This window comes from Hemitrygon akajei, chromosome 27, assembly GCF_048418815.1.
Source record: "Hemitrygon akajei chromosome 27, sHemAka1.3, whole genome shotgun sequence".
Classification (NCBI taxonomy): Eukaryota; Metazoa; Chordata; class Chondrichthyes; order Myliobatiformes; family Dasyatidae; genus Hemitrygon; species Hemitrygon akajei.
In genome coordinates, this window is record NC_133150.1 from 54,253,760 (window position 1) to 54,278,885 (window position 25,126).

The 25,126-nt window shown below is 46.2% G+C and overlaps 1 protein-coding gene and 1 long non-coding RNA gene across 2 annotated transcripts in view; one reads left to right on the forward strand and one right to left on the reverse strand.

Annotated features, from left to right (window-relative positions):
• Positions 1-14,568, reverse strand: part of LOC140717425 (junctional adhesion molecule A-like) — a 31,815-nt gene extending 17,247 nt beyond the window's left edge. The window contains exon 1 of the mRNA XM_073030997.1: positions 14,313-14,568. Coding sequence (XP_072887098.1) covers positions 14,313-14,397 — 85 coding nt within the window. The 5' untranslated portion in view covers positions 14,398-14,568. The remainder of the gene's footprint in view (positions 1-14,312) is intronic.
• Positions 1-25,126, forward strand: part of LOC140717429 (uncharacterized) — a 103,714-nt gene that overhangs the window by 73,674 nt on the left and 4,914 nt on the right. The gene's annotated exons all lie outside the window — the stretch shown is intronic.

Consider the following 25,126-nt stretch of genomic DNA (forward strand, 5'->3'; position numbering starts at 1 on the left):
CTGACCGGTGTCTCTCAGTCCCTCTCTCTCAGGGGGATATCTGTACACTGACCGGTGTCTCTCAGTCCCTCTCTCTCAGGGAGATATCTGTACACTGACCAGAGTCTCTCAGTCCCTCTCTCTCAGGGGGATATCTGTACACTGACCGGTGTCTCTCAGTCCCTCTCTCTCAGGGGATATCTGTACACTGACCAGTGTCTCTCAGGGGATATCTGCCACCTCTTTACCCATTCCCCAAATATGTTGAAGTTCTTGCTCAACATCAAGCCCTGGAGGACACCACTCGTCACTAGTAGGCAACCAGAATTGGTCCTATTTATCCTCAACCCTTCACCTCCTGCCAGTCAGCCAATCTTCTGTCTTGTGCAAGTAACTTTCCTGTAATAAAATAATCTGAAAAAAAAACCTTTTGCTATACTCTTCAATATTTTTGGCTAACTTATCTTGATATTTTATTTTTTCTCTCCTTATTGATGTTTTTTAGTTCCGTCTGTTCCATTTTCAATTGTTCCCAATCACCTACCTTCCCACTAGTTTTTACTATAGTGTACATCCATTTTTTTGTTTTATCCTGTCGTTGACTTGGCTCATCACTTATTTTTGCTCCATCCTCCCTTTAGAGTACTTCGGGATATATCTTTCCTGCCCCCAGAAACTCAGGCCATTGCTGTTCTGCTGTCATCCCTGCCAGTGTCCCCTGTCCAAAAACAAAAGTATCTGGCATGCTGGCCTTCATTGGTGAGAAGTCAGCTTGCAGCCACATAAAATGATGATCAGGCCTTGCTTGTTGTGTGCAGATCTGCTTGTTGATTGCAGAGTATGGAGGCTTTGCAAAAGGTGCAGAAGAGTTTCACCAGCATATTGCCTTGTTATGGAGAAATAACTGGAAGGAACGGTTGGGCTCTGTGTCTGACCCCTGTCTTGGAAGTGTGTGATGGGACAGTGTAGAGGGAGCTTCACTCTGTGTCTGACCCATACCAGGGGAGTGTGTGATGGGACAGTGTAGAGGGAGTTTCACTCTATGTCTGACCCATTCCCTGGGAGTGTGTGATGGGACAGTGTAGAGGGAGTTTCACTCTATGTCTGACCCATTCCCTGGGAGTGTGTGATGGGACAGTGTAGAGGGAGCTTCACTCTGTGTCTGACCCATGTCCTGGGGGTGTGTGATGGGACAGTGTAGAGGGGGTTTCACTCTGTGTCTGACCCATACCCTGTTGAGTGTGTGATGGGTCAGGGATGATTTGTTTACCAGAAGAAATTGTGGAGGATGAGCCTGGTTTAGAGTGGGTGTGAGGTGGAGCTTAGGGCCGTTAATGCACAGTTCAATAGTAAGATGTGGCAAGGCCTGTTCAGCTACATTCCTGAGCATTACAAGCAGGTTGAATGGATCAGAGAACATAAAACAATATAGCACGTGACCTCTGTGTGTGGAAAATCTCACCTAGTACATACTCTTTAAACCTTAACACTGTCTCTAATCTATAACTCATTTCCACCTTGGGAAGAGGACACTGACTGTCTACCCTCTCAATGCCTCACATCAGCTTATGCACTTCCTCACTCCTCAACCTGTGACGCTCCAAACAAACAGCCCAATTGTCCAACATCTCTTTCTAGCTAGTGCTCTATAATTCTGCTAACATCCCTGTGAGCCTCTTCTGTCCCTTTCCATAGTCTCCACATCTTTCCAGTGTCATATTCCAAATGTGGCCAACCAACATTTTGTACAGCTAGCTCATCACTTGTATATTCAACACTCTAACTAATAAAGGCAATTGTGCCTTCTACTTGTGTTCCTCTTAGGGAGCTATTGACACACCCCATGATGCCTCTGTCTAAGGTCCTGCACTTTAATGCACTTTCCTCTTGCATTTGATCTCCCAAAGCACATGTGCAGCACATCACACTGATCTGCATTAAACTCTTATCTGCCATTTCTCCACCATATTTGCAACTTATCTCCATCCTGCTAAATCCTTTTGACTGCCCTCTTCACCATCATCTACAGCTCCACCAATTTCTGTATCATCTGAAACCTGACTCATCACCCCAAGGGCATTTCTGTACAGGTCGTTTATATATATTACAGGACCCTACGGAACACCACTGGCCACATATCTCCAGCCAGATGTTATCCTTTGTCTTCTATGGCCAACACAATTTTGAACTCAATCTACGAGGATTGTTGACAACATCCACTGCCCTACCCTCATCAATCACCTTCATCACCTCTTTGGAAAACTCACATCATTTGTAGGACAGGTCTTCTCCTGCACAAAGCCATGTTGATTACCTCCAATAAGTTTTTGCTTTTGCACATAATCAAATCTTATCCCTAAGTATATCTTACAATAGATTCCCTACCACCGATGTATGGCTCACCAGTCTACAATCTCCCTTCTTCAGCAGAAGAACAGCTATTCTCCAGACCTGGGACCTCAACTGTGGGTGAAAAGGATACAAAGATCTCTGCCAACTCCCACAATCTCCTCTCCTGCCTTTCCCAATATCCTGGGAGAGATCCCATTGATCCTTCGGGACTTATCCACCTCAACATTCTTCAAGAGACCCATTGCTAATTCCTTCTTATGACCTCAGATTTATCAGCACATCACTCTGTAGTCTCACTGACCTCTATGTTCGTCTCATTAGTGATACTGATGCCAAATACACGTTTAGTACTTCATGCACATACACGGACTCCAAGCATCAATTCCTTCATTTGCCCTTGAGTCATCTTACACACTCCCTAGTCCTCTTCCTGTTTCAAATTACATATAAAGGGATTCTCTGTAATTCTAGTCACCAAGAACATTTCATCGCTCACTTTATCCCTCCTGATTCCCTGTTTAAGTTCTACCTACTCCTCAAAGGCCCAGTTTGATTTCAGCTTCCTAAACCTTAGATGTGCTTCCTTTTCTCTCGATATTTAAGGATTCCGAAATTGCCGTCTTTGTCATTCTTTCTCACAGGAAGATGCTGGTCCAGAATTCTGACCAACTGCCCTTAAATAACTCCCACAACTGATAAAATCTGCTCTCAGTCTACTCTGGCCTGCTCCTGCCTGATACAGCTTGAATTATCCTTCCAACCCACCACTCCCAGGGCACAGGTCAGACACAGAGTGAAGCTCCCTCTACACTGTCCCATCACACACTCCCAGGGTACGGGTCAGACACAGAGTGAAGCTCCCTCTACACTGTCCCATCACACACTCCCAGGGCACAGGTCAGACACAGAGTGAAGCTCCCTCTACACTGTCCCATCACACACTCCCAGGACACGGGTCAGACACAGAGTGAAGCTCCCTCTACACTGTCCCCTCACACACTCCCCTGGTACGGGTCAGACACAGAGTGAAGCTCCCTCTACACTGTCCCATCACACACTCCCAGGACACAGGTCAGACACAGAGTGAAGCTCCCTCTACACTGTCCCATCACACACTCCCAGGGTACGGGTCAGACACAGAGTGAAGCTCCCTCTACACTGTCCCATCACACACTCCCAGGGAATGGGTCAGACACAGAGTGAAGCTCCCTCTACACTGTACCATCACACACTCCCAGGACACGGGTCAGACACAAGAGTGAAGCTCCCTCTACACTGTCCCATCACACACTCCCAGGACACGGGTCAGACACAGAGTGAAACTCTCTCTACACTGTCCCATCACACACTCCCCTGGTACGGGTCAGACACAGAGTGAAGCTCCCTCTACACTGTCCCATCACACACTCCCAGGGAATGGGTCAGACACAGAGTGAAGCTCCCTCTACACTGTCCCATCACACACTCCCCTGGTACGGGTCAGACACAAGAGTGAAGCTCCCTCTACACTGTCCCATCACACACTCCCAGGGAATGGGTCAGACACAGAGTGAAGCTCCCTCTACACTGTCCCATCACACACTCCAAGGGAATGGGTCAGACACAGAGTGAAGCTCCCTCTACACTGTCCCATCACACACTCCCAGGGTACGGGTCAGACACAGAGTGAAACTCTCTCTACACTGTCCCATCACACACTCCCCTGGTACGGGTCAGACACAGAGTGAAGCTCCCTCTACACTGTCCCATCACACACTCCCAGGGAATGGGTCAGACACAGAGTGAAGCTCCCTCTACACTGTCCCATCACACACTCCCCTGGTACGGGTCAGACACAAGAGTGAAGCTCCCTCTACACTGTCCCATCACACACTCCCAGGGAATGGGTCAGACACAGAGTGAAGCTCCCTCTACACTGTCCCATCACACACTCCAAGGGAATGGGTCAGACACAGAGTGAAGCTCCCTCTACACTGTCCCATCACACACTCCCAGGGTACGGGTCAGACACAGAGTGAAACTCCCTCTACACTGTCCCATCACACACTCGCAGGACACAGGTCAGACACAGAGTGAAGCTCCCTCTACACTGGCCCATCACACACTCCCAGGACATGGGTCAGACACACTGAAGTTCCCTCTACACTGGCCCATCACACACTCCCAGGACACGGGTCAGACACAGAGTGAAGCTCCCTCCACACTGTCCCATCACACACTCCCAGGGTACGGGTCAGACACAGAGTGAAGCTCCCTCTACACTGTCCCATCACACACTCCCAGGACACGGGTCACACACAGAGTGAAACTCCCTCTACACTGTCCCATCACACACTCCCAGGGTATGGGTCAGACACAGAGTGAAGCTCCCTCTACACTGTCCCATCTCACACTCCCAGGGCACGGGTCAGACACAGAGTGAAGCTCCCTCTACAGTTTCCCATCACACACTCCCAGGGTATGGGTCAGACACAGAGTGAAGCTCCCTCTACACTGTTCCATCACACACTCCCAGGACACGGGTCAGACACAGAGTGAAACTTCCCCTACACCGTCACATCACACACCCCCAGGACACGGGTCAGACACAGAGTGAAGCTCCCTCTACACTGTCCCATCACACACTCACAGGACACAGGTCAGACACAGAGTGAAGCAACCGCTACACTGTCATATCAGAGTCAACCCCAGTCAAATTTTAGTCGGTGTTGTGATGTGAGTGTGTCCTGCTGATGAACCCACTGGAGACAATCACAGTCTGTCACGTAATGAATTAGCCTGCCCTGGCTTCCTGATGGGCCTCTCCAGACCTTCTGCAGGGGAAGGGGGCATTAGACGTGAGAGTATTCCTATCCCTCTCGACCTTCTGGCCTGACCCCTCCCTCCACTTCCACCTGGTGAGGAGACACTAGGAACACACAATGCCTGGACAATACCGTCTTCCAGATCCTAATAGGCCATGTTCAAGAAAACTGGCCCAATCCCTCACACATCCTTCTCCCTAACCCGTGCACTGGGCATTAGGGTTAGGATCCACCACGTGCCCCCCCCCCGCTCTCTCTCTGTCCCCACCCCTCTCACTCCCCACATCTATCCCTGTCCACAGCCCTCTCTTCTCCCCTCCCTCTACCCTACCTCTTGTTATTGCTCTGTCTCCCCATCTCCACCCTCTCTCCCCATCCCCAGCCCTCTCTCCCTCTACCTCACCTATTTTCCCCATCCCCACCCTTTCTCCCTGATGCCTCTCCCTCCTATCCCTCTTTTTTTCCCAACTTCCACCACTGGCCATACCCTCTCTCCATTCCCAATCTCTCTGACCTCATCCCTCAGTTCCTCCTCTCTCCTACCTCTCCTCACCCTGTCTCCCCACGTTCTCTATCTCCCTGTCCCTCTCTTGCTCTCTTAATCACTGTACACGTGTGAATAAGCGAGTGTATTTATTATTCTCATATCCACTATTTACCAAAGTTCAGTTCTAATTACTCTAGTTTATCAATGTTCAACATTAGTATAGTATGTCAATATTAACTCTAGTTAATTTCTGACCACAATGATCACAATCACAAGTAGGCAGGAATTCAACTCTACTTCAAACATGCCCCAGTAAGATTGTAACACTTACTGAGGAGAGAGACCGGCTCAGATGGCAGAGGTCAGAGGTCCTCTCTCTTGGGCAGCAGGACCACAATGTCCTGCACCATGAGAAGGGCATCTCCCCAGTCATCAGCCTTTCCCCTCAAGACCTCTGTGTGGTGTTGTGGCACCCCCCCCAAGAACTCTGTCTGCCCCTGCAGCACAGCGGATCTGCCCCAGATGAGGGCACTTGGCAGCTGTTACACTCTGTTCTACCTCAGTGCACTGTGTACAGAAAGAGACTGCAAGACATGCTTTTTGCTGGATCTCAGTACGTCTGACATAAATAAACAAACAAGCTCTGTCTGACTTCAGCTTCCTAAATCTTACTTAGATTTCCTGTTTCTTTTTGGCTGAATTCACTACTTATCTCAACATCCACAATTCCCTTAGCTTGCAATTCTTGTCCTTTCATCCAACGAGAACATATTAGCCCTGTACTCGGTGCCATTAGTCAAACCCCCCACATCGCAGATGTGGTCTTGCCCAAAAAAATGTTCCCAATTTACTCTCCCTCTTTCCTAACACTCTCATATTAGGCCAATTGGAGGTGAAAGGGAAACGGTTAGGTCTGTTCAAAGTTCAAAGTAAAATTTATTATCAGAGTACATACATGTCACCACATACAACCCTGAGATTCTTTTCCTGTGGGCACACTAAGCAAACCTAAAGAACAATAACTGTAAAAATGAACAATGGACAACAAACTGTACAAATGCAGATATCAATAAATAGAAATAAATAACAAGATAAAAGAGTCCTTAAATGAATCCTTTTGCTCAACAGCCTGATGGATGAGGATTCGGAACTGTTCTTGAACCTGATGATGAGAGGCCTTGGCGGGCAGAATTAAGGAAAGCCCCAAGGCATTCTACAAGTATGTGAAGAGCAAGAAGATAAGAGGGGAAAGAGTAGGATCTATCAAGTGTGACAATGGGAAAGTGTGTATGGAACCGGAGGAAATAGCAGAGGTACTTAATGAATACCTTACTTCAGTATTCACTATGGAAAAGGATCTTAGTGATTGTAGTGATGACTTTCAGCAGAATGAAAAGCTTGAGCATGTAGATATTAAGAAAGACGATGTGCTGGAGCTTTTGGAAAGCATCAAGTTGGATAAGTCACTGGGAATGGATGAGATGTACCCCAGGCTACTGTGGGAGGCGAGGGAGGAGATTGCTGAGCCTCTGGCGATGATCTTTACATCATCAGTGGGGACGGGAGAGGTTCCTGAGGATTGGAGGGTTCCAAATGTTGTTCCTTTATTCAAGAAAGGGAGTAGAGATAGCCCAGGAAATTATAGACCAGTGAGTTTTACCTCAGTGGTTGGTAAGTTGGAGAAAATACTGAGTGGCAGGATTTATGATCATTTGAAGTATAATATGATCAGGAATAATATGAGTAGTAGTAGCCAGCATGGTTTTGTCAAGGGCAGGTTGTGCCCTACTGCCTGAATTTTTTTGAGGATGTTACTAAACGCATTAATGAAGGAAGAGCAGTAGATGTAGTATATCTGGATTTCAGCAAGGCATTTGACAAGGTACCCTATGCAAGGCTTATTGAGAAAGCAAAGAGGCATGGGATTCAAGGAGACATTGCTTTGTGGATCCAGAACTGGCTTGTCCACAGAAGGCAAAGAGTGGTTGTAGACGGGTCATATTCTGCATGGAGGTCAGTCACCAGTGGGGTACCTCAGGGATCTGTTCTGGGACCCTGACACTTCGTGATTTTTATAAATGACCTGGATGAGGAAGTGGAGGGATGGGTTAATAATTTGCTGATGACACAAAGATTAGAGGTGTTGTGGATAGTGTGGAGGGCTGTCAGAGGTTACAGTGAGACATTGATAGGATGCAAAACTGGGCTGAGAAGTGGCAGATGGAGTTCAACCCAGATAAGAGTGAAGTGGTTCATTCAGGGATCTTTGGGTCAGAGTCCATAGGACGCTCAAAGCAGCTGCGCAGGTTGACTCTGTGGTTAAGAAGGCATATGGTGCATTTGCCTTCATCAATCGTGGAATTGAATTTAGGAGCCGAGAGGTAATGTTGCAGCTATATAGGACCCTGGTCAAACCCCACTTGGAGTACTGTGCTCAGTTCTGGTCGCCTCACTGTAAGAAGAATGTGGAAACCAAAGGATTTTGCCTGGATTGGAGAGCATGCCTTATGATAATAGGTTGAGTGAACTTGGCCTTTTCTCCTTGGAGCGACGGAGGATGAGAGGTGATCTGATAGTGGTGTATAAGATGATGAGAGGCATTGATCATGTGGATAGTCAGAGGCTTTTTCCCAGGGCAGAAATGGCTGCTAGGGACATGTAGGGGCAATGTTCAGCCTGTATTGTGCTGTAGGTTTTCTATGTTTCTAATGGTTGGGAGGGTTTTACCCGTGATATGCTGGGCCAAATCCACTACCTTTTGTAGGATTTTCCGCTCAAAGGAATTGGTGTTCCCATACCAGTCAGTCAGCACACCATCCACCATACATCTTAGAAACATAGAAAACCTACAGCACAATGCTGGGTCGAACATGTACTTACTTTAGAAATTACCTAGGGTTACCATAGCCCTCTATTTTTCTAACCTCCATGTACCTGTCCAGGAGTCTCTTAAAAGACCCTACCGTATCCGCCTCCACCACTGTCGCTGGCAACCCATAATGCACTTGCCACACTCTGCATAGAAAACTTACCCAACATCTCCTCTGTACCTACTTCCAAGCACCTTAAAACTGTGCCCTCTTGTGCTAGTCATTTCAGCCCTGGGAAAAAGCCTCTGACTATCCACATGATCAATGCCTCTCAACATCTTATACACATCTATCAGGTCACCTCTCATCCTCCATCACACCAAGGAGAAAAGGCCGAGTTCACCCAACCTATTCTCGTAAGGCATGCTCCCCAATCCAGGCAACATCCTTGTAAATCTCCTCTGCACCCTTTCTATGGTTTCCACATCCTTCCTGTAGTGAGATGACCAGAACTGAGCACAGTACTCCAAGTGGGGTCTGACCAGGGTCCCACATAGCTGTAACATTACCCCTCCGCTCCTAAACTCAATCCCACGATTGATGAAGGCCAATGCACAGTATGCTTTCTTAACCACAGAGTCAACCTGCGCAGCAGCTTTGAGCATCCTATGGACTCGGACCCGAAGATCCCTCTGATCCTCCACACTGCCAAGAGTCTTACCATTAATACTATATTTCGCCATCATATTTGACCTACCAAAATGAACCACCTCACACTTACCTGGGTTGAACTCCATCTGCCACTTCTCAGCCCAATTTTGCATCCTATCAATGTCCTGCTGTAACCTTTGATAACCCTCCACATTATCCACAACACCCCCAACCTTTGTGTCGTCAGCAAATTTACTAACCCATCCCTCCACTGCCTCATCCAGGTCATTTATAAAAATCACGAAGAAAAGGGGGTCCCAGAACAGATTTCTGAGCACTCCACTGGTGACCGACCTCCATGACCCATCTACAAACACTCTTTGCCTTCTGTGGCAAGCCAGTTCTGGATCCACAAAGCAATGTCCCCTTGGATCCCATGTCTCCTTACTTTCTCAATAATCCTCGCATGGGGTACCTTGTCAAATGCCTTGCTGAAATCCATATACACTACATCTACTACTCTACCTTCATCAATGTGTTTAGTCACATCCTCAAAAAATTCAATCAGGCTCGTAAGACACGACCTGCCTTTGACAAAGCAATGCTGACTATTCCTAATCATATTATGCCTCTCCAAATGTTCATAAATCCTGCCTCTCGGGATCTTTTCCATCATCTTACCAACCACTGAAGTAAGACTCACTGGTCTATAATTTCCTGGGCTATCTCTACTCCCTTTCTTGATTAAGGGAACGACATCTACAAAATCCTCCAGAACCTTTCCCATCCCCATTGATGATGCAAAGATCATTGCCAGAGGCTCTGCAATCTCCTTGCTCAACTCCCACAGTAGACTAGGATACATCTCATCCGGTCCCAGAGACTTAGCCAACTTGATGCATTCCAAAGGCTCCAGCATATCCTGTTTTTTCATGTCTGTAAGCCCAAGCTTTTCAATCCACTGTAAATCATCCCTACAATCGCCAAGATCATTTTCTGTATTTAATACTGAAGCGAAGTATTCAGTAAGTACCTCAGCTATCTCCTCTGATTCTATACACATTTTTCCACTGTCACAATTGATTGGTCCTATTCTCTTGCATCTTATCCTAGAATGCCTTGGGTTTTAATCCTGCTTGCCAAGGCCTTCTCAGGGCCCCGTCTGGCTCTCCTAATTCTATTCTTAAGCCCCTTGCTGCTAGCCTTATAATCTTCTAGATCTCTATTATTACCTAGTTTTTTGAACCTTTCATAAGCTTTTCTTTTCTTCTTGACTAGATTTTCAACAGACTTTGTCCACCAAGGCTCCTGTACCGTACCATCCTTTCCCTTTCTCACTGGAATGAACCTATGCAGAACGCCTCGCAAATATCCCCTTAACATTTGCCACATTTCTTCCATACATTTCCCTGAGAACATCTGTTCCCAATTTATGCTTACAAATTCCTGCCTGATAGCCTTATGTTTCCCATTACTCCAATTAAACACTTTCCTAGCTTGACTGTTCTTCTTCCTCTCCAATGCTATTGTAAAGGAGAGAGACTTGTGATCACTATCTCCAAAATGCTCTCCCACTGAGAGACCTGACACCTGACCAGGTTCATTTCCCAATACCAGATCAAGTACAGCCTCTCCTCTTGTAGACTTATTTACATATTGGGTCAGGAAACCTTCCTGAACACACCTAACAAACTCCACCCCATCTAAACCCCTTGCTCTAAGGAGATGCCAATCAATATTTGGGAAATTAAAATCTCCCACCATGACAACCCTGTTATTATTACTCCTTTCCAGAATCTGTCTCCCTATCTGCTCCTTGATGTTCCTGTTATTATTAGGTCATCTATAAAAAAAACACTCAGTGGAGTTATTGACTCCTTCCTGTTTCTAACTTCCATCCACAGAGACTACATAGACAATCCCTCCATGTCTTCCTCCTTTTTTGCAGCCGTGACATTATCGCTGATCAGCAGTTCCATACCTCCACCTCTTTTGCCTCCCTCCCTGTCCTTTCTAAATCCTGTCACTCTAAGTAACCATTCAAGCCCCTGAGCCATCCAAGTCTCTGTAATGACCACAACATCATAGCTCCAAGTACATAAACAGGCTCTAAGTTCATCCGCTTTGTTCATGATGCTTCTTGCATTAAAACAGACACATCTCAAACCATCGGTCTGAGAGTATCCCTTCTCTATCACCTCCCTCTTGCACTGTCTCCAAGCTTTCTCTAATATATAAGTCAACTGCCCCTTCCTCTGTCTCTTCAGTTCAGTTCCCACCCCCAGCGATTCTAATTTAAACTTTCCCCAAAAGCCTTATCTCTCCTAATCTATAAATGGGAGTGCAGATGGGGAGTGAATGGGAGGGGGGTTATATATGTTGGGTGTACAGATGTGGAGAGTGAATAGGAAGGGACTGGGTCTCGTTGGGAGTGAGGATGTGGAGAGTGAATGGGAAGGAGTTGGGTCTCACTGGCAGTGCGGATGGGGGAGAGAATGGGATTGGGATTATATCTGCTGGGAGTGCAGGTGGGGCAAGTGAACAGGAAGGGGTTGTGTCCATTGGGAGTGAATGGAAAGGGGTTGTATCTGTTGGGAGTGCGGATTGAGAGAGTGAATGGGAAGGGGTTAGGTCCCATTAGGAGTGTGGACAGCAGGAGTGAATAGGAAGGGGTTGTGTCCATTGGGAGTGAATGGGAAGGGGTTGTATCTGTTGGGAGTGCGGATTGAGAGAGTGAATGGGAAGGGGTTAGGTCCCATTAGGAGTGTGGACAGCAGGAGTGAAAAGGAAGGGGTAGTGTCCATTGGGAGTGGGGTTGGGGAGAGTGAACGGGAAGGTGTTGGGTCTGTTGGGAGTGTGGTTGAGGAGATTGAACAGGAAAGGTTTGTGCCTGGGAGTGCAGGTAGGGAGAGTGAACGGGATGATGTTGGGAACATGACTGCAGATGGGGAGAGTGAATGGGAAGAGGGTGTGTCTGTTGGGAGTACAGATGGAGAGAGTGAATGGGAAGGGGTTGTGTCTGTTGGGAGTGCAGATGGAGAGAGTGAATGGGAAGGTGTTGTCTCTGTTGGGAGTGCAGATGGGGAGAGTGAATGGGTAAGGGTTGGGTCATTTGGGAGTGGCAATGGGCAGAGTGAATGGGAAGGTGTTGTCTCTGTTGGGAGTGCAGATGGGGAGAGTGAAAATGAATGGATTGTGCCTGTTGGGAGTGTAGACAGTGGAAGTGAATGGAAAGGGTTGTGTCTGTTGGGAGTGTGGATGGGGAGAGTGACAGGAAGGAGTTATGTTTGTCGGGAGTGTGGATGGAGAGAGTGAATGGGAAGGGGTTGTGTCTGTTGGGAGTGAAAGGATTCAGAGATCCTGGACCAGAAAGAGAATGGGATGGGGGGGGGGGAGAGAGGAGAGGGCGCGTGCGCAGGACAGGTGGGAGAGGGAGAGGGAGAATGGGACAGGAAAGAGAGAGCATTAGGAACAAAAAGGATAGAGATGGACAGGCAGCAGAGAGACAGTGAGAAATAGAGTATGGGAGACGGAGATGGTGAGAGACACAACAGAAAGGGTCTCTACGTAAAAGAGAGGGATAATCAAAATCCAGGAAGCACTTTTGAAATGTACTATGAACCAGACAGCCATTTGAGATCTCAGCCTCCAGCCTGGTAATCTCACACTCTCCTGGTACCTGGCTGAGAAAAATCCTTGTGGATATTGGGAACAGACAGCCCTCCCTCTGTCCAGCAGTACCTTCTTCCTCCACTCATCTTTATTCTCTCCCCACCCCACCCCAGAAACTGAAGTCACCACACAATGTGACTGGTCACCGAAACTGATGAACCTAATTTCCCAAACACTTCCTGCACAGGAATCACGTCATCCTCGAAATCAACAGTACACATACAAACCTAGGCCCGACCAATGGACCTGGACCGAACAGGAACACACACACACACACACACACACACACACACACACACACACACACACACACACACACACACACACACACACACACACACACACACACACACACACACACACACACACACACACACACACACACACACACACACACACACCCTGATCCCAGTACAAACCGACCCGCTACACCCCACAGCCCCGATCGCAGTACAGACCATCCTCTACACCCCACAACCCCTGATCCCAGTAAAGACCGACCCGCTACACCCCACAACCCCTGATCCCAGTAAAGACCGACCCTCTATACCCCACAACCTCTGATCCCAGTAAAGACCGACCCGCTACACCCCACAGCCCCGATCGCAGTACAGACCATCCTCTACACCCCACAGCCCCTGATCCCAGTAAAGACCGACCCGCTACACCCCACAACCCCTGATCCCAGTAAAGACCGACCCTCTATACCCCACAACCTCTGATCCCAGTAAAGACCGACCCTCTACACCCCACAGCCCCGATCGCAGCACAGACCATCCTCTACACTCCACAACCCCTGATCCCAGTAAAGACCGACCCTCTACACCCCACAGCCCCGATCGCAGCACAGACCATCCTCTACACTCCACAACCCCTGATCCCAGTAAAGACCGACCCTCTACACCCCACAGCCCCGATCGCAGCACAGACCATCCTCTACACACCACAACCCCTGATCCCGGTAAAGACCGACCCTCTACACCCCACAACCCCTGACCCCGGTAAAGACCGACCCACTACACCCCACAACCCCTGATCCCGGTAAAGACCGACCCACTACACCCCACAACCCCTGATCCCGGTAAAGACCGACCCTCTACACCCCACAACCCCTGATCCCAGTAAAGACCGACCCTCTACACCCCACAACCCCTGATCCCAGTAAAGACCGACCTGCTACACCCCACAACCCCTGATCCCAGTAAAGACCGACCCTCTACACCCCACAACCCCTGATCCCAGTAAAGACCGACCTGCTACACCCCACAACCCCTGATCCCAGTAAAGACCGACCCTCTACACCCTACAGCCTCTGAGCCCAGTACAGACCATCCCCTACAGCCCACAGTCCATGATTGCAGTACAGACCGACCCTCTACACATCACAGCCCGATCCCAGTACAGACCGACCCACTACACCCCACAGCCCCGATCGCAGTACAGACCACCCCCTACAGTCCACAGCCCCTAAGCCCAGTACAGATCGTTCTCTGCACCCACAGTTCTAATTCCTGCAGAAACATATCCCTACAGCTCTTGATCCCAACAGAACCTCACCTCGTCCACTGAGCAGTGCCAGTAGGCAGACCCAGTAAGAAGCCATCTTGTTACAAACAAATTGCATAACTTTCCTCCTGGACATGGCTTCCGCAACCCGTCTCCCCACAAACTACACCTGGCACAGGCCGCGCCCCGTTCCCCAGGTGAATTACATCGCCATCTCCCATTCGCTGGCTCCACTGCATGTCTGTTTTCTCATCGCCTCTTAGACGCCCAGGGCTATTGGCAAAGCAATCTGAGACTCAGATGAAGGATGAGCCTCTTGATTGGTCCTTGTGATTGAACAGAGGAGAGTGCACGATGTTGATTGGATACGCAACACTACTTCTCAGCGGAGGGTTCGAAGTATGAATATGTTGAATTAATACTTCTGAACTATTAGTTTCACTGTACAAACTGTTAATATTAATTAGACAATAGTCCGACTGAAAGGCTGGAAGTGGATTGGATTTCGTGTAGTGACTGATTGCTTTGTTGTTCGTTAAGGCGTCACAGAACACGCAAAAGTGATTGGTTTAAATGGTCATCAATCAACAACAAGGTAGCTCGATGAAAAATAGGGTTTCCAAAGCTATTGGATAAATGTTTTTTTGTAGTTCCGTCCTCTGATTGGTTAGATGAACAAAGTAAAGGTGTTTTAAATGGACCCGAGTTGGTGATTGGTTAAACAGAGACCAGCTAAAACATATTGGCATTACACAAACAAGAGAAAATCTGCAGGTGCTCGAAATCGGAAGAACACACACAAAAACATACAACCCTGGTTTCAGCCCGAAACGTCGACTGTTCTCTTTTCCATAGATGCTGCCTGGCCTGCTGAGTTCCTCTAACATTTTGTGTGTGTATTAGCATTACTGCTGGATTGCGCAGATGACTTTCGGAGTGAAAGGTTTCGTAGTATGTTTGATATCATGAATAAAGTCTATTTTTGAAGTTGCAAATAATGCGTTCGTCATAGACAGAGGAGGGTGAGAAAGGGGAAGAGGACGGGTGAATGAAGGAGTTTTCGTTCGAGCTAATCCACTCCCCTGTTGTTTTGCACTCCTTCCACCGACACAACCTCTACAAACAGACAGACAGACATACTTTATTGATCCTGAGGGGAAATTGGGTTTCGTTACAGCCGCACCAACCAAGAATAGTGAAGAAATATAGCAATATAAAACCATAAATAATTAAATAAAAATAAGTTAATCATGCCAAATGGAAATAAGTCCAAGACCAGCCTATTGGCTCAGAGTGTCTGACACTCCGAGGGAGGAGTTGTAAAGTTTGATGGCCACAGGTAGGAATGACTTCCTATGACGCTCAGTGTTACATCTTGGTGGAATGAGTCTCTGGCTGAATGTACTCCTATGCCTAACCAGTACATTATGGAGTGGATGAAAGTCATTATCCAAGATGGCATGCAACTTGGACAGCATCCTCTTTTCAGACACCATCATCAGAGAGTCCAGTTCCACCCCCACAACATCACTGGCCTTACGAATGAGTTTGTTGATTCTGTTGGTGTCTGCTACCCTCAGCCTGCTGCCCCAGCACACAACAGCAAACATGATAGCACTGGCCACCACAGCCTCGTAGAACATCCTCAGCATCGTCTGGCAGATGTTAAAGGATCTCAGTCTCCTCAAGAAATAGAGACGGCTCTGACCCTTCTTGTAGACAGCCTCAGTGTTCTTTGACCAGTCCAGTTTATTGTCAATTCGTATCCCCAGGTATTTGTAATCCTCCACCATGTCCACACTGACCCCTTGATGGAAACAGGGGTCACCAGTGCCTCAGCCCTCCTCAGGTCCACCACCCGCTCCTTAGTCTTTTTCACATTAAGCTACAGATGATTCTGCTCACACCATGTGACAAAGTTTCCCACCGTAGCCCTGTACTCAGCCTCATCTCCCTTGCTGATGCATCCAACTATGGCAGAGTCATCAGAAAACTTCTGATGAAACGAGAAATTCTGCAATGCTGGAAATCAAAGTAACACACACAAAATGCTGGAGGAACTCAGCAGGTCAGGCAGCATCTATGGAAACGTCTTGGCCCAAAATGTCGACAGTTTATTCTTTTCCATAGATGCTGCCTGACCTGCTGAGGATCTCTCTCCCTTCGGCCACCTTTTCCCACAAGGACCCCTCCCCCCCCACCCCGTGAATCGAGCTTCCTCCAGGGACTCTGTCTACATTTAAGACCATAAAAGCATAAGACATAGGACCGAATTAGGCCACTCAGCCCTTCGAATCTGCTCCACCATTCCATTGGCTGATTTATTATCCCTCTCCTGCCTTCTCCCCGTTGCCTTTGATGCCCTGACTAATCAAGAACCTATCAACCTCTGCTTTAAATATACGTATTGACTCACCACCTTCTACTGAAGAAATTCCCCATCATCTCTGTTCTGAATGGATGCACCTCCATTCTGAGGCTGTGCCCCCTAGTCCTAGACTCCCCCACTATAGGAAACTTTTTCTCCACATCCACTCTATGTCAGCCTTTTAATATTCAATCAGTTTCAATATGATCTTCCCCCCTTCCCATTCTTCTAAACTCCAGTGAGTCCAGGCCTTAAGCCTTTCAATCCCAGAAACATTCTCATCAACCACCCTGGACACTCTTCAGACAGACAGACATACTTTATTGATCCCGAGGGGAAATTGGGTATGCCAGCTCATCCTTTTTCAGATAACAATATGCTAACTGCAGTCTGACCAAGGTATTATAAAGCCTCAGCATCACATCCTTGCTCTAATATTCTCATCCTCAAATCTACCCCATAATAGAAAACATCCTCTCCACATCCACTCTACTGAGGCCTTTCAACTTTCAAAAGGTTTCAGTGAGACTTCCCCATCATTCTTCTGAATTCCAGTAAGTACAAGCCCAGAGCCATCAATCCATCCTCATATGTTAACCCTTTCATTCCCATGAACCTTCTCCGAACCCTCTCCAATGTCAGCACATCCTTTCAAAGAGGCCAAAATCTGCTCACAATACACCACCAGTATTATGAGTATAAGTCACCAGTGCCTTATAAAGCCTCAACATTATGATCCTTACTTCTATATTCTAGTCCTCTTGAAATGAATGTTAACATCGCATTTGCCTTCCTCACCACAGACTCAACCTGCAAATTAATCCTTAGGGAATCCTGCACGAGTCCCTAGTCCCAAGTCCCTTTGCACCTCAGATTTTTGAATTTTCTCTCTGTTTTGAAAATAGTCTAGCCTTTTATTCCTGCTACCAAAGTACATGACCGTACACTTCCTGGCACTGTATTCCTTCCGCCACTTCTTTGCCCATTCTCTCAATCTGTGTAAATCCTTCTGTAGCTTCCTCGACACTACCTACCCCTCCATCTACTTTTGTATCATCCATAAATTTGGCCTCAAAGCCATCAGTTTTATCATCCAAGTCATTGATATACAATGTAAAAAGAAGCAGCCTACAGAACACCACTAGTCACTGGCAGCCAATCAGAAAAGGCTCCTTTTATTCCCACTCTTTGTCTCCTGCTAATCAGCTGATGCTATATCAATGCCGATATCTTTCCTGTAATACTGTGGGCCTTTATATTGTTAGCACCTCATCTGTGACGCATTAACAAAGGCTTTCTGAAAATCCAAGTACTCAACATTCACTGATTCTCCTTTGTCTATCCTGTTTGATATTTCCTCAAAAAATTCCACAGATGTGTCAGGCAAGATTTTCCCTTAAGAAAACCACACTGACTATGGCCTATTTAATCATATTCCTCCAAGTACCCCAAAACTTCATCTTTAATAATGGATTCCAACATCTTCCCAACCACTGACATCAAGTAACTGGTCTATAATTCCCTTTCTTCTGTCTCTCTCCCTTGAAGAGTGGAATGACACTTGCAATTTTCCAGTCATCTGGAGCCATACCAGAATCTATTGCTTCTTGAAAGATCATTTCTAATGCCTCCACAATATCTTTAGTTACCTCTTTTAGAACCCTGGCGTGTATTCCATCTGGTCCAGATGACTTATCTACCTTCAGACCTTTCAGCTTCCCAAGCACCTTCTTTCTGGTAATAGCAACTGCACTCACTTCTGCCCCTTGACTCAATCAACCTGCCAGGATACTGCTACTGTCTTCCACAGTGAAGACTGATGCAAAATACTTATTTAATTCATCTGCCATTTCCTCGTCCCCCATTACTATCTCACCGGCATCATTTTCCAGAGGCCTAATATCTACTCTTGTGTTACTTTTAGTCTTTATATTTCTGAAAAACTTCTGGTACCTTCTTTGATACTATTGGCTAGCTTACCTTCCTACGTTTGGGCAGGTGGGGCTCGTTAGCCTTGGATGGCAGCCCGCTTAGGAGAAGGAAAACTCTGATTTTAAACCTCCGCTGCCTTGCGGCCATACCCACCTGTAGGAAAGGCTTCGGGAGTAAACCCCAAGGAAAATCTGGAGCCAGGATCCCGAAGGCAGTTTGATGTTGTTTACAACTTCACTCTGGCAACCTCTGCAATGACACTGGGACCAAACTGTATTGGCACTTGCCCTTCCCTTGGACTACATCAGTGACGTTGAGACTGATGTAGTCTCATCAGTCTACATCCATGATCCCCTGGGATCAACTGCTGCCTACAAACTTCATATTTAACCTTTTCCTCCTTTATCACTTTTTTAGTTTCCTTCTGTTCATACTTGAGTTTCCCAATCCTGTAACTTCCCATTAATTTTTGCTCTATAATATGCCTTCTCTTTTGCTTTTATGTTGGCTTTGACTTCCCTTGTCAGCCACATCATCCTGCCTTTCCAATACTCCTTCTTTGAGAAGTATTTATCCTGTGCCTTCCAAAAAATTCCCAGAAACTCCAGCCATTGCTGCCCTGGCATCATTCCTGCTAGTGTCCCTTTCCAATCAACTTTTCCCAGCTCCTCTTTCATGCCTCTGTAATTCCCTTTACTCCATTGAAATACTGATACATCTGACTTTAGCTTAACCCTTTCAAATTGCAGGGTGAATTCTATCATTTATGATCACTGGACCTGAGGGTTCCTTTACCTTAAGCTCCTGTATCAAATCCATGCAGAATCGCATTTCCCCTAGTGGGCTCAACCAAAAGCTGCTCATAAAAGCCACCTTCTAGGCATCTTACAAATTCTCTCTCTTGGGATCCAGCACCAACCTAATTTTCCCAATCTGCATACTGAAATCTCACATAATAATCGCAACATTGCCCTTTTGACATATACAACACGCTGGAGGGACTCAGCAGGTCGAGCAGCATCCATGGAAAGAACAGTAACCCTTTTCACATGCCTTTTCTATCTCCTGTTGTAATTTGTAGCCCACATCCTGCCCACTGTGCAGGAGCCCTTATATAATTCTCATCAGGGTCTTTTTACCATTGCATTTTCTTAACTCTACCCAGAATGATTCAAAACCTTCCGACCCATGTCACCACTTTCTAAGGACCCAGGTTGGCGGCATTCGGCCCCCGATCAGCAACGTTCGGACCCGGGTTGGTGGTCACTCTTTTCGGAAGGACTGAGTTTGTGCAGCTGCCCTCCTCGTATGCAGACGAAAACACATTTCCCATATTCTGAGATTCATGTGATTATTGGACTGTATTCAACATTGATTTCCTTAAGTGTTTAGGTGTTTTCTTTCTTGTGGCCGAATGGCAGGTGGGATTTTGTGGGTGGAAGGGTTGGGGGTTTGGTGCTACTGCTGTTCTTTTCTGCGAGTGAGAGGGTCGGTGCTTGCTTTGTCGCAGTTTTTTGCTGCAGGGAGGGGGAATTTTGGGGCCCCGAGTTCTGTTTTTTTTCTTTTTTGTGCCAGTGGGGGAGATTTGATATCATTTCTTTCATCGACACCCGCAGTCTTTCTGTATTTTACGGCTATCTGGAGTAGATCAGTATCAGAGTTGTACATGCGTACTTTGATAATAAAATAAACCTTTGAACCTTTGATTTAATTTTTTACCAACAAGGCCATCCCACTCCCTCTGCCTACCTGTCCTTTTGATACAACATGTATCCTTGGATGTTAAGCTCCTAACTATAATCTTTTATCCATGACTCACAATGTCATACCTACCAGTTTTTAACTGCACTATGAGTTCATCTACCTTATTCTGTATACTGTGTGCATTCAAATATAACACCTTCAATCCTGTATTCATCACTCTTTGATTTCCTCTCCCTTTTACACTGCAACTCATCCCACTGACAGCAATGTACACCATACGTACAGCGCCTCAATAGCCTGGATGAGTACCCTGCCCATGAGGGTTGGCATAGTAAAAGGCACATCACAGAAATAGAAAGGTTCTGGATGACGTGGCCAGCCTATCCTGGGAACTGATGTGCATGGCCTCTGTGTTGGAAACACTGGCCAATGAGATGGCCATAACACTCCAGGATACAGAGGATGCACTAACCAGAGTGTCAGCTGAGATTATGGCTATTTGGATGGTGCCCTTGCAAAACGGAATGGCCTTGGATTACCTGTTCGTGGAGAAAGGTGGCGCCTGTGTTATGATTGGTCAGGAGAGCTGCACCAACATCCTCAATGAGTGTGGGGAACATTACTTACCTGACTGATCATATCCAACAGTCAGTAAATAAGATCAGGGAAGAAGGAGGCCAGCTCCATAACCACTATACCCTAGGGGGAGGTCTGTAAGTCGGGAGTTTGGTGGACTTCTGTAAGTAACTGGACAGCAGCTCGTAAACTGGTAATTCTGGGTATCATAGTGTTGTGTTTAGTGCGTAGGTATGGTGGGGTGCTCACAGGGATTATACTAGTCTGCGGGCTGAGCATCACAATGTTGTGGCTTTTGTGGGCTGGAGTGTTGCACTAAGTGTCATTCCTACCTGTTCATCGAAAGTCACTCCCCCATGCTAGTTAGGGATTGGTCTGTATAAGGAGCATTGCAGCCTTTCCACTGGCTACCATTTGGTGCCAAGGTGCTGGCTGATGTCATGGCGCCAGTAGTGTATATATCTAGTCTGCTAAAGGCACCTGGTCTCTTTTTTCCTCTCTGGACCGTTAATGGGCAGGGTTGCCACTGTTGCCACGGGAACAGTGGAAGTGTGCTGCAGTGAGAGAGGGCCCAAATGTGCACTATACATCAGAGCAGAGGACTCCAGTTAATTGGGCCATTGGTTAATCAGGGCAGCCCCTTATCTGGACAACTCTTAGAGAAGAAGAAGAAGAAATCAAGAAAATAACTGGGGTTCCCTGCATTTATTTATGACACTATGCTGTTTAGTTGAGCCGGGAGACTTGCCAAACATTTTCTAACTAGTGTCAGTCGCTGTTAAACACTACACAGTGCTTAAATAGTATCACTTACATGAGTTTGTGTTCAAAAAGCAGTGAGTTTTGTCACTGATCGTTGGCAAGTAATAAACAATAAGACAACTCAGAACTGTTTGGCACACTGCGGTTTCAAGCATTCAGTCCTGAAGATACCAGGAACAATTTCACTACTTCAACAAGTTAGGAACTATGATAGTGACAATCATCTTGAACGTTAAAATTAAAATGAAGATTTGGAGGATGCAGTCATCAAAAGCATTTTCTGAAGGCAAACAACTATCTGCACTGATTTTGTTCATTTACAATCAATCAAAAGAATGAGTCAGCATATATAGAATAAATTCCTCTGACAATAACTACATAGTTTTATTGTATAGTAATATTGATAGTGTTCAAGTTTGTTCTCTGTTTTATTTAAATACATAAATTGTTACTCAGTTAAGAAGCAGCTTGTCTTTTTTTTCCTTTTAACTATTTCCATAAAACTTCAATAATTGGGCAGCTCTAATGTATTGGTGGTCCTGGTGTGTCCCAATTAACCTGAATCCTCTGTAACTGGGAGTAACTTGAAGGGTTTACTGAATGTTTAGTGTCCTGTAAGTAATTAACTTACTTACTGGTAGTGGGTGCTTTCTCTCTCCACTCACTGAACCTGCAAACCTGATTCCACACAACAAGAAGTCAACACAACACCAGCCCCTTTCCTTCATTGCTCCATCTTTAACATTGGTGTACGTCAGCAGGCTCTTCAGAGCAGCACCAGCAGACAAAATCTGAGACTGAGAAAAATCTGCAGGTGATGAAATCCGCAGCAACAAACACAAAATGCTGAATGAACTCAGCAGGCCAGACAGCATCTATGGAAAAGAGTAAACAGTCAATGTTTTGGGCCAAGATTGGAAAAAAATTTGAGAAGTCCATCAAGAATATATGTAGAGTTTAGAGCCAGTGAGGTAGCATCAGTTGTTGACCTGTTGTAGCAGTGAGAGGTATCCAGGTCACTCTGAGACAGGAGTTATATACAGAAAGATGCCAGATAACGGCCAGCAATATCTCACCCACCCTACTCATAGACTGTTTGTCCCACTCCCATCAGGGAGAAGGCTACGTAGCATCAATGTCTCAATAACACCAGACTCAAAAACAGTTACTTTTCCCAAACAGTAAGGCTGATCAACACCTCCCCCTCTGACCCACCCCACCATGCCATGCCCCCGACCACCACTACTTTATCATTTCCTGTCAGAGTCACCTAATGTAGAGACACACCTGTACCTAGTATCACTTTATGGACATACAATCAATCTATGTAAATAAGCCACCTTATGTATTTATTCTTATGGTGTTCTTTATTTCATTGCGTGTGTGGTTTTTGTGCTGCATTGGAAAAGGAATGACAATTATTTCATTCTCCTTTGTACGTGTATGCTGGAAATAACACTAAACAATCTTAAATCTAGAACCTTAAGTTGATTTGTACCATAGCAAACCTCCAGAAGCACTTCCTGATCTATGCCTTCTCCATGTGGGAATCCCCTAGGTAACCTCACACATCAAAATACCATTCAGATCAGTTGGTTATTTGTCCCTGGTGTGTGGGTGAGGGGTGGATTACAGGAGGCATATAGACAGGCTAACCACTATTGATGTCATGGATCTGGGGTTGAGAGGGTAAACAGCTTTAAGTTCCTCAGCATCCACATCACCAAGGAACTCAGCGGTCTGTACACACCAGCTGTATGGTGAAAAAGGCACAACAGTGCTTCTTTCACCTTAGACAGTTGAAGAAGTTTGGTATGGGCCTCCAAATCCTAAGAACTTTCTACAGGAGCACAATTGAGAGCATCCTGACTGGCTGCATCACTGCCTGGTATGGGAACTGTACCTCCCTTAATCGCAGGACTCTGCAGAGAGTGGTGCAGACAGCCCGATGCATCTGTAGTTGTGAACTTCCCATGATTCAGAACATTTACAAAGATAGGTCTGAAAAAAGGGCCGGAAGAATCATTGTGGACCCCAACCAAAATCTATTCCTGCTCCTACCATCCGGGAAATGGAACTGCAGCATAAAAGCCAGGACCAGCAAGCTCTGGGACAGCTTCTTCTGCCAGATTAACTCGTGCTGATTTGAGTGTATTTCTATGTTACATTGACTGTTCTATTTATTATAAATTACTATGATTGCACATTGCACATTTAGACAGAGACTTAACGTTACTTCTCATGAAAGATGTAAGAAATAAAGTCATTTCAGTTATTTCCCCTATTATGCAAAAAGCTATCTTAAATATATTTACTGAAGTAGTCTCCACTACTTCATTGGGCAGAGAATTCCACATACTTACCACTCTTTGGGAAAAGCAGATCCTCCTCATCTCCATCCTAAATCTACTCCCCTGAATCTTGAGGCTATGTCCCCTTGTTCTAGTCTCACCTACCAGTAGAAACAACTTTTAATCACTTTCATAATTTTATATGTTTCTATAAGATCTTTTCTCATCCTTCTGAATTCCAGTGAGTACAGTCCCAGGTGACTCAATTTCTCCTCAAAGTCTAAGCCCCTTATCTCTGGAATCAATCTGGTGAACCTCCTCTGCACCACCACCAAAGCCAGTGTATCCTTCCTCTAGTAAGGAGACCAGAACTGCACGCAGTACTCCAGGCGCAACCTCCCCAGAAACCTGTTCAGTTGCAGCATAACCTCCCTGCACTTAAATTCAATCCCTCTAGCAATGAAGGCCAACATTCCATTTGTCTCCTTGATAGCCTGTTGCCCCTGCAAACCAACCTGTTGTGATTCATGAACAAGCATTCCCAAGTCCTTCTGCAAAGCAGCATGCTGTAATTTTTTACCATTTATATAATAATCTGATCTTCTATTTCTCCTTCCAAAGTGGATGACCTCACATTTAGCAACATTGTACTTCATCTGCCAGACCCTTGCACACTCACTTAACCTATCTATATCTCTCTGCAGACTCTCCGTATCTTCTGGACAGTTTGCTTTTCCACTCAATTTAGTGCATCAGCAAAATTAGATACACTATACTCGGTCCTCTCTTCCAGATCGTTAATGCATATTGGTAACGTTGTAGGCCCAGCACCAACCCCTGCGACACACCGCTCACCACTGATTGCCAACCAGAATAACTCTGCTTTCTATTAGTTAACCAATCCCCTATCCATGCTAATAGATCACCCCCCAACTCTATGCATCCCTATCTTATGGATGTCTTTTATGTGGCACCTTATTGAACACTTTCTGGAAATACAAGTAAATAATGTCCATCTGTTTTCTTCTATCCACTGCACTAGTTTTATCCTCAAGGAACTCCAGTAAGTTTGTCAAACAGGACCTGCCTTGCCATCTCGCCAAATCCATTCCCACACCTTCCCGTTCAGTCCCATCCAGGATGTTGGCGTGTCCATTCTGACACCACTTGTCATTACAGCTAACACCCTCTGTCCTATGCTTCACTTTCTCTGCCTTCCACACTCCCAACCC